The sequence below is a fragment of the Pundamilia nyererei genome, unplaced genomic scaffold (assembly GCF_000239375.1).
Source record: "Pundamilia nyererei isolate P.nyererei 1_Seehausen unplaced genomic scaffold, PunNye1.0 scaffold00069, whole genome shotgun sequence".
NCBI classification, from domain to species: domain Eukaryota; kingdom Metazoa; phylum Chordata; class Actinopteri; order Cichliformes; family Cichlidae; genus Pundamilia; species Pundamilia nyererei.
Genome location: NW_005187470.1, coordinates 1813274 through 1823561, shown reverse-complemented (window position 1 = coordinate 1823561; position 10288 = coordinate 1813274). Strand labels below are relative to the sequence as shown.

The 10288-nt window shown below is 40.5% G+C and overlaps 1 protein-coding gene across 1 annotated transcript; it reads right to left on the bottom strand.

The window, feature by feature from the left end:
- Positions 1 to 34: 34 nt before the first annotated feature.
- chatb (choline O-acetyltransferase b) lies at positions 35 to 10077 on the bottom strand. Its single transcript, XM_005736459.1, has 15 exons — positions 9916 to 10077; positions 9277 to 9397; positions 8383 to 8574; positions 7775 to 7893; positions 6384 to 6437; positions 6093 to 6273; positions 3935 to 4112; positions 3665 to 3834; positions 3488 to 3588; positions 3250 to 3378; positions 3034 to 3156; positions 2796 to 2937; positions 2497 to 2559; positions 1957 to 2094; positions 35 to 445 (listed from the first exon to the last, which is right to left on the bottom strand). The coding sequence occupies exons 2-15, from the start codon at positions 9319 to 9321 to the stop codon at positions 179 to 181; spliced, it is 1902 nt and encodes a 633-aa protein (XP_005736516.1). The 5' UTR covers positions 9322 to 9397; positions 9916 to 10077; the 3' UTR covers positions 35 to 178.
- Between the last annotated feature and the right edge of the window lie 211 nt (positions 10078 to 10288).

Genomic DNA, 10288 nt, shown 5'->3' with positions numbered 1-10288 from the left:
AATGTACATGTTTTATATACAGTTACATGTGAACTTTAAGGCTTTAAATTTTGTTATGAAAGTAACACTATTGCACAGACAACAAAGACATGTGAAGGCATCTTAACTACTGAGTCTAATGCTAAAGTCTAACAGTGGTGAGTGGAGCAGCTGAGTGGGCGTGCTCCCTCAGTATGGCTTACTTCCCTGATTTATGAGGCTGGCTGGCTCCCTGGCTGGAGACAGCAAGTTTGCTAGCTGTAGCATTGCTTCTATTGCACAAGTCCCTGATTTCCAGCAGGCCCTCGTTCAAGGCTTTAACGAAAACGACCGAGCTAGTCTCTGTGTTGTCCCAGAAACTAGAAATGCAGAAGATGATGTGGTCTGACTGTGGGTTGTAACAGGCGCCATAACCGTTGGGCACTACTGGGCCATAGCAGCAGAACATTTCCACAGTGGTAGGAACCTGGAGTCAAGACCACATAATTATAATCATCATCATAATAATACTACATTTTATTTATAGGTGCCTTTTAAAACACTAAAGGACACAGTTGAAGACATCATAGAAAGGTAAGAAGCAGATTCCTAAAATTAATGTGATATTTTACAGGAAGCCAGTGAAGCTGCCAAAGGCCGGGAATAGACCAGATTAATTCGCTACTGTGGGGTGAAAATGTTCTGAGGGAAGCAAAAGCTAAATCTAAAGATGGTCTAACAGAATAAACTCACTATCAGGGGACGTCAGATTCAGGTGAAGTCTAGCAAAGAAACAAAAAAAAAAAAAAAGTTTTGGTTGGATAAACAACATCATCATCGTCATCTTCCTTTTCTTCTTCTTTAAGCTGTTAGTGGATCATCTACCATCTCACTAAAAACACCATAGCAGGCCTTATTACCGTCTTGTAAACCTTCCCTTTCACTGTTGCTGCTATCTGCACCCACCCACCTTGCATACATCCCTTCTCTATCTCTTTTGTGGGCTGTCCATTGGTTTGGAGGGTTGACTATATAGGTATTTAAACTCGTCTACCTTAACTATGTCTCCTTGATACACCTGTCTCCGTCTCATTCACAAACATCTGCTTCTTTTCCTTTTCATTCCTATTCTCAAGCGCATACCTTCACCTCTCCAGGCTCTCTTCCACCTGCTCCCTGCTCACACTACACATCACAATGTTGTCTGCGAATATTATAGTCCATGGACACTCCTGCCTGACCTCATCTGTCAACCTGTCCATCACCACTGCAAACAAGAAGGGTCTCTCTCTTATTAACCTAGCTTCAACAACTCTTGCCCATTTATTTATGGTGTTGTTCATCAGCTTTATCCCTCTGTAGTTATTATAGATGTCCACATAATTCTTGTTTTTGAAAACTGCTACCAGTACACTTGTTCTCCATTCATCAGACGTCATCTCAGTCTCTAAGGTTGTGACAAACGATGTGGTGAAAAAGTCCACTGCCCTCTCTCCTCCGCATCTCCTTAAACCTAATATCTTTAATTAGGCTTCTGCAGTTTGGAAATTGGCACGTGCACATTTGCAGACTCCATTACTGCTTTAAAATAATTACTTTATGGTTTAGTGATTCTCTTTAAGAGGTCTCTTCATTGTTCTTGATTGTCTTTGTTGGTTATAGAGTGTGGTACTGAATGAAAATTTGCCCTTAAAAAACTCCACAGCGGCTTAACTTGAATTAAATGCACACGAGTATCCTCAAATTGCAGAAAACACAATAGCAGATTTATTTGTGCTTTACAGGTATATTAACACATCATTTTTTTCTTTTTCATTCTTAGTTTGTGGAAAAGCAGAGAAACATCTGTATTTCTCTTTTTGTCTCCATGGAACATCTGGTGTTTCATCTGTCCCGATAAAGGGAAACGTATAACTTGAAGAGTGTAGGTTCTGCAGAGGATTTGTATTTCTGGTATCAATTATATATATATTTTAATAGCATATGATTATGTAGTACCTGACTGGTAGAGAGGATGAAGTGGTTACTGGCCAGATATGTCTCATCACAAAAGATTTCTGGCTTTTCCATGTTGAGCTCCTTTGCGATCCTCAGAAGTCCAAGGAGGTGATTGTCTATCGCCATTCCTGTAATCGCCTGAAAAACATATTTTTGACAATTTAAGGGTTTTATGAATAGTTACTTTTCCACATCCATTCACTAAAACAGACTTCTTTATCCCAGAAATGTGGCTCACTGTTCTTTGAAATACAGCTGAGCCACAACCAGAGCCTCATCAAAGCTTTCACCAGCCTCTTACTGTCATTTTTGGGGCAAAACCAAAAAAAAAAGAATTTTGGAAGTAAAACTTGTTCTAATTTTTTTTTTACCAAAAATTTGATGAGGAGATTAATGTAGAATTTCCATCTGTGCATTATAGATATCGAATCTAGAATCTAGAATCTACCAGTACTTTTAAAGCTAATTACATAGCATGCTTTATTGCACATGTTGACTATTTCTTGGCTGGTGTGGTGAGAACTTTGGATTAATACTCACTGCAATTGTATAACTTGTCTGGGCTTTAATTGCATCCCCCAGTCGCTTCATCTTTTCTGAGTCCTGTCAGAGAAGAAAAGTCATTCAATGAAAAAAAAAGTGGACACAGGACATTTGTTGCATCGAGACAGCAGCAAAGCCAGCCATTTTTCATAGATCCGCTAAATCTTCAGGGGGATCATCTGGTTGACTGACTTTTCCTTGCCAAGGTTGCCAGTCGCACCTGTTTCATAAGTGAGGCGCGATGAGCAGTAAAGTGGGAGTTAGTAATTAAAGCGGAAGTGAGAAAAATGACTCACAGAGAACGCTCCCCTCTCATCTGCCATAGACTTTACAAAGGCCAGGGCCTCGGCGGTCGCTGAGCGAATGTTATCTACGCGACCTTCTTGGAAACGCCGAATTGATGCACTCTCGTAAGTGGACACGAGCCTTCCAGTGCATCTAAGTGCAGGGCAGACATGATTTGAAATTGCACCTTGATGGCAAACAGTTCAATTAGAGATATGCTTATGATATCACACATTGAATATTTGTTACTTGAAAAATGCAAGCTGCAAGGCAACTTGTATGAAGGCATCTGGACTCATCTTCTGCTGCTTGATAAATTCTTTCCCATAATCTTTGAATTTGAAAACATTCATGTCAAGATTATTCACCAGCCTGAAGAAGAAAACAGTAGATTTTTGTGACTTCCAGTCTCAAAAAAATCTGTACTTATTTATAATTGTAGTTGTGTGTTTGTGCTAGTCTTGCCTCTGCAATCTCTCTGCAGATGCTGCTAAGAGTCCTTGGATATGTGGGTTACATTTCCAGCGTAGCCTCCTTGGAGGAGGAAGCTCTCTATAGCTGGAGGACTTGACCATCTTGGAAGGACTTTCCATTCTGTTCAGAACAACAACACGTTTCTTTCAGACACTTCTGGCCTCATCAGCATTCATTTAGATGACCATATTCAGTGTGCAGCCTGTCTTGCTACAGTGGGCTAACTTACATATATTTCATTATGTATTCACAGCACTGCACCAGAACGATCCCTTCAAATGGTGAATGCTCACACACCACTCCACATATCCCATCCATGCCTACAACAAACTGAGAAAATGGGGATTAAATGATTATCCAAATTTTACAGTCATGGAAAACTGAAGCACCTGCAATATCGTCTTACCTGCATTGACTTGTCATACCAGCGGTTTGCACCATTCTTTTCATGTCCTCCACCATGTAGCATCAACAGGGCCCTGTTGGTGTCACTAGGTTGCAGGCCGCTGGGCTCATCCAGACACACCACACAGATGCAGCTCTCAATCAGTGCCAGAGAGTCCCTGTTGATCTGATCTGGACAGATGAAAGAAGGAAACCCATGTCCTGGATTTGCTTTTTCTAAAAAAATTTGATTAAAATGTTAAATTGAGTAAGAATGAAGTTGTGGTAAGACCTTTTATTAGTGCCTCTCTAGCTTGCGCCCATTCTGTCCTTCCATCAGATGTCAAGATGCCAAAAGGGGGGAGCTTCTCCTCAGCGTTTTCAGACATTTTCACAATCTTCTCCAGCTGGGATAAGATCTCCTCTTCACTGAGCTGCTTGCTGTTTGCGACTACATCCAACACGAAAAACTAGTGAGAAAAATAAATTACAGCAATCACAAGTCTCTCAACTGTTCCATCAAGTACAGCTTCACCAGGGTGATTCAACTCGAGAGGAGAATATTTAAGTTAAAATATTTCCTTGCATGCTAATTGCGCTTTATAGCTAACCTTACGGCTACTGTTTGAACAGCTGAGATAATAACGACATTAGTAATAATGACAGGGACTGAGAAGGGCCAATTACCTGCTTCTCTTCCACGATCAGTTTAACATGCGACTCAAGGAAGCTCTCAGACAAAGTGGCCGATTTAATCTGCAGTAATTAAGTTAACTCCCTGTATCTCCATAGGGACGGGCCCTTAGAGGCTACAGATTGATGGCTCCCAGAATCATTTCCAGGGGAGAGTTCCTGAATTTTTCCATGTTAATTTGCAGTCTCATTCTTAACCTTCATAAAAATCAATATATTAGCCATGGGCTATAGATGCTGCAGATGTTGGTGGCATGTGCTTGAATGTGGATCGGTGACTTTGATGTGACTCTGAGATGAGATGGTAATGAGTACAGGCTGTTTTGTACAGGGGATTGTGTTAGATGATAGCTAAGGAAAAGACCACACACACACATAGAAGCCCGTTCAGCTATCTTAGTGAAGACCTTCATTGACATAATGGTTTCCCTAGCCCCTTACCCTAACCATAACCATTAAAAATGAATTCCTAACCCTTATCCTTACCCTAAACCTAACCATAACCTAATTGTAACCCTGACACTAACACCACATTTTGAGCCTCAAAAAGGCCTTCAAACTTGTGAGGACCAGTGAGTGTGTCCTCACAAGTGACTGTTGGTTCTCACAAGCATAGTAGAATGCAGATTTCGGTCCTCACAAAGATAGCTAGACAGGAACACACACACACACACACTTGTTTTAATATCTTAGTGAGGACATCTAATTAACATAACGTTTTCCCTAGCCGCTTATCCTAAACCTAACCATCAAAATTTAATGCCTAAACCTAACTATAACCTAATTGTAACCCTGACACTAAAACCACATCTTGAGTCTCAAAAATGCCTTTAAACTCGTGGGGACGGCTATTTTGTCCCCTTAAGAGACTGTTGGTCCCCACAAGTATAGTAGCACAAGTATAGTAGCAAGTATAGTTTTTGGTCCTTACAAAAATATCTAAACACGCGCGCGCACGCACACACACACACACACACACACACACACACACACACACACACACACACATAATTCTTACCTGCTTTATTTTAAAGTTGGGTTAAAAGCTGGGTTTAAAATAAAGCAGTTAAACTATAAAAGTCAAGTAGGAGAGCCTTATTGGGGATTTAAATGACTTCTGTCACCTGGCTCCTGCTGTGAAACTATAGCTTACCTTACCGCTACATGCTGTCTATTATGACAATTCCTTTTTAGTACTTCCTGGTCTGTCTTGTCCCAGTATGAAACTTTGGCCAGTTTAAATATTCAAATAGACACTGTCAGCCACAGATAGTCACACTTTCATAGCAGGCGCTGCTTTTTGAGAAAGAACTGACTCCCCTGTTACAGCAGAATTAAAATTAGTCAAATAACTAACAGGTCTAATTCTGTTCTATCTGTCCTTCATGCAAAAGGTCTATAAGATGATCCTCAGGAGGTGCAGTAGTGGGTACATTGGGTAAGTTTCTCAGATTCCTTTCAATAATGACTTTACTTACAATTATTATTTTTCTTAGCTTTTTTTCTGTATTTGAGAGGGGTGTAGAAAAGGTTTCTTTATTTACTGTTACCACAGGGAAAAAAAGGTATAATTTATATTCACTCAAGTAAAGGTGCTTAGACTAGTCCTTACTTTAAAATCTGACTTGAGCATCTCTGCTACATAGAAACTGACTTGTATGTCACTCTATATGTATTCTCTCAAATGGACAGAAAACACTCTTTAATCAGCAGTATTACTGAGTGTGAGAAGTCTCCTCAACGGCCAGTGTCCTGACCTGATTCTTGCATGCCACAATCATGTGCTCCAGTGCTGAGGATGCTGCCTTAATCTGGACCTTCAGCGTGTCTGTCTTTAACCCCGGATAGCGGTAGGAGGTGAAGAGGCGATAGTACTGCTCCATGCACATAGGCATGACAGCTAGCTGGCCTCGAGTGAAATCCACTGGCAGCGATCGCCTGAGAGACATTTTTACACACACCAGATCACCTATGAAAAGACTTGTGATTCATTATTATATAATTTTGGTTTTAATCTTCAATCCACATAGCTTGCAGGTTGAACTTACGTATCGATGAGAGCCTTGTATTCCAAAACTCCACTGATGAGACGGGCGGCAAAACTTAAAAGAGCAAGAAGGAGGGTGAAATTTGAAAGTGGTATTGTTGTGAAACACCAAAGTTATACAGCAGAATGGCTTGTGATTGTAATTACATATACTCCCATCTCTCAAAGAACTAACAGTAATCACATTATGGTGAATTACTGGGATACAGTGTGAGAGTTGCGTGTGAGAGTTGCGTGTGTTCATCTGCGAGAGGGAGAGAGCCGGTCTGTATGTGTGAGTGGGTGAGTGGGCAAAGAGGGAAAACGCAGCGGCTTGTCAGGTCTCATGTTGTATATCATTTGTCTTGGTGTTATTACGTTCAAAGCCAGATCAATACAAAGGAGGCAGCCTCAGTGCACCACACCCCTAAATGAGGCCTGACTAAGAGTCTCCGTGGAGAGCTTGGCCCTGTCACTCCCAATCTAATAAGTGGCCGTGTCAGTAGATTACCAGCTGCTTGGGGTGCTCTGGAAATATTCACTTAGTGGCTGTGCAAGCTGACAAAAGCTAATGTTGAGCTACAGGGCTGGATGGACCGGTGTAATTTCTGGCAGACCACAGCTCATTTAATAACGGTCAAAGATTCTTTCCATGACTGTAAAATTCAGATAATAATCTGAGTCTGCATCTATACAAAAGAACATAAAAATCTGTCAGCAGCTAAAGAGCTGATTATGTGTTTGCGCAGTATTGTGTGCAACATTCAGCATGTGACCTTTTTTTCCTCTGGTACAGAACTTACAGCGCACACTCACATTATGCTCAGTCATTGTGTGACATATTAAGTGAGTTACTTTGTAGTTCTCCCACATTTGCTTGCAGCTTGACAGAGAATATTGGTTTTAAGGATAGATGATCAGAAAATAACAGTAATAATAAGTAAAAGAATATTTTCATTTACATACATTTAAAACAACTATTTAAAAGTTCCAGCTTGTGTTTTCTGGATCATATAGAAAAATAAACTCAGGATTTCTGATGGTTTTCAGATTTAAAAAAAATCTGTTATTTAAGACAACAATTGGAAGGTAGATTCACTGTTAATAAAAGAAAGCTGTATTTATTTTTGTTCTGACCTATTGAGTCTTTTCCCCTCTAGATAAATATGCTTATTTGTGATTCATTCCCTTGATACACACCTAGAAAGACAACTTACAGAGAATCAAATTAAATTCTGATGTTTATCTGACTCAAATATCACCTGCTAAAGAATTTAAATATGGAAATGGAAACATCTGCATCTTCAATTTTGATTAGTTTGACCTTTTATTCAAAAAAAAAAACTTTGGTTTTACAACCTCCAAAAGAAGGGTGAATAAAAAAAGTCATCATAGCAGAAGTCGAGAACATACCTGAGGGTGTCTTTATGATCTTTAAACATCTGCTTAGGAAACACCATGGCAGGACTGGAGTTGACTGGCAGGGCCAACCTGTTGTTCAGGTACATGTCCTCCAGCCAGTAGTCATAGACCTAAATGTGAACACAGGGACAGTTTTTGAGAAATGTTGCTTTGTTAAATGTGTTTGGACTCAAGTTATTACTTTCAGAGTTGAGACCTGTGCAGTGAAGTAAAAAGCCATTACAGTGTATCACTGCCAGATGAAAAGGAGAGTGGGAGAGTGGTGCTAGTGTGAGAGTGGGAGTGTGATAGATTTCACTGAGCTGGATGTCTAGTGGACTGACCGATCACCCAGACAAAGCACAAGCGGAGGCAGGGATAAATGTTTATCACGGAGTTTAAGACTTTTTTAACTAATTTTTTATCCTAAATAAAATAATTTACAGCTGATTTCAGCAATTCAACTATCTAACAAACAGTGCAAAAATACATGCAGGTATTTATATAGTCATAAAGTCAAAACAATACAGAAGCTCCTTATTGATAGAAGTAGGATGCACACTGTAATTTTTCCTGTTCATGCACATAAACAACTTTTCATCTGTTAGGTCTGTGTTTACCCAGTTTGCCATCTTGTCCCTCCTCTCTAAAAGCTTCTTCTGGAGAGTCTCTCCCATGCCCCCAGGAGCCCCAAACTTCTCCACGATGGCCCTTGTTTTCTTAAACTGCTCCTCCTTCGCCAGGTGTTGAACGCACTTCAAGTAAGTGTCAAGGGTTTGTTTCAGCAGGGGAACGGGGACCTTTGGCAGCACCTGATATCACAAAAAACATCACACGAAGAGTAATGGAAGGAAAGCAACTGTCAGCATTTTAATGGGATTCAGTGTTCATTAGTTAAAGCAGTCGTTTATTATTAGAACCTAAGTTAATAATGCATTTTGACTGCTTCAAGGCCAATTTGAGAATAAACTACACAGTCTCCTGTGCATTGCAAATTACCCATGAGGTAAGTTCAAATTGATAATATTATCTGTGTGATGTTTGGTCATTTGCATGCTGTTGGTAAGCCAAGATTATAATATGGAGACGTGCAGTGCAAATGCAGAACAATGTATCTGCACATTCTTGGAAATCTTTAGATATTTTCAGAAGGTCCTTAATTGGTATTTAGAAAATAAATAAATAAATAAATAAATAAATAAATAAATAAATTTAATTAAGCACTGGTTTGACCCTGTAAACGCAGCATTGTCTCTGTTATATTATAGTCTGCCGCATCATTTTGATCAAATTTCTGCACAAAATTAATGTGTGCTATAGTGTCTTGAACATACTTTCTATGTTCACGAATGAGGGGGTTTTTTTTGCCCCTAGCGGCCAGTTAGGCAAATGAAGCTGGCGCTGTCCGTGGTGCTGAAAGCCAGTACCCTTACTTTGCCAACTTAGGCACCACGGGCGGCGCTCGGCACAAAAAAGTAAAGCTGACGTAAAGAAGCAGCGGTGTGTGTTCATACTTGGCTGTCTCGGTCTCTCGCCGTCCCTCTCTCCAAGATTGGCATGATTAGTCCAGTCTCGACCAGTGAATATAACTCGGAATCTCCCCCCACCCCTAATAGGGTCTGGCTTCAGCCGTTCCTGCATGAAGCGTGTTCAAGGAGAGAAAAGAAGCAAAAAATAAATAAAAATTAGGCCTGTTGATAAAATGTAACTACACATTTGTGTGCTGTCTGAAAGTGAGCCAGCAGGCTTCCATTTTTGATCAAGTTACAGCCTAACGCAATTTACTTCTTGTGCTTGCATTCCAGCTGCGCCTCCTGACTCACTGCAGACAGATAAACATTTTAAAAAGCCCTTTCCTATTTCCTTCCCTTCAAAAAATCCAAAACAAAATAAAGAGGTTTTTCTTTTACATCAATTTTAATATTAAAAGTGCTAAAATCGTAAAGAGACACAATGAAGAGGAGCATCATTAGATGCAAGTCCTTTTAGTGGAAAACAAGTGGACTGATTAACTAAAACTTAACTTGAGCAAAACTGTAAAGTAAAGAAATCTCCCCCCGCTGTGCGCCAAACAGGCTCAGAAATATGATGATGATGGTAACTTTTGAAATGAACACAAAGTCTCCGTTTGTTACAGTTTATCAGAGCCTTACCCGATCAGCGAAGCGATCAAAAGGTCAGAGAAGTGTGTGAAAGTTGGCATCACCTCCCACGTCCAAGCGGTGAAAGCCCATGTTAGAGGAAAACTCCGTTTAGACGCTGGACTGCTCCCCTGTCCCCACGCGTCGCCATACGGCTGTGGCTCCACATTAAAGCACGCCTTGGAAAAGATGCTGAAGGTGTTTGCGTTTACCTACCCCCTTGAGGCAAGAAACTCCTCCCATCGAAATCTATTCGCGGAACATATTATCTGACAGCTTGCTTCCCCCCTCCCGCCCACACCCTATAAAAATTTTAATATATATCAAAAACTGACCGAGCGTCTGGTTGTCATTCAGGTGTCCTGTGATCACCCTGCGGGGTCCA

Coding starts and splice junctions, on each gene's coding strand:
- chatb (XM_005736459.1), bottom strand. CDS start 9,321: ATGCCAATCTTGGAGAGAGGGACGGCGAGAGACCGAGACAGCCAA. Junction 8,575..9,276: donor CGAGAGACCGAGACAGCCAA/GTATGAACACAC, acceptor TTGTGATATCAG/GTGCTGCCAAAGGTCCCCGT. Junction 3,589..3,664: donor GGTATGACAAGTCAATGCAG/GTAAGACGATAT, acceptor CCATTTTCTCAG/TTTGTTGTAGGCATGGATGG.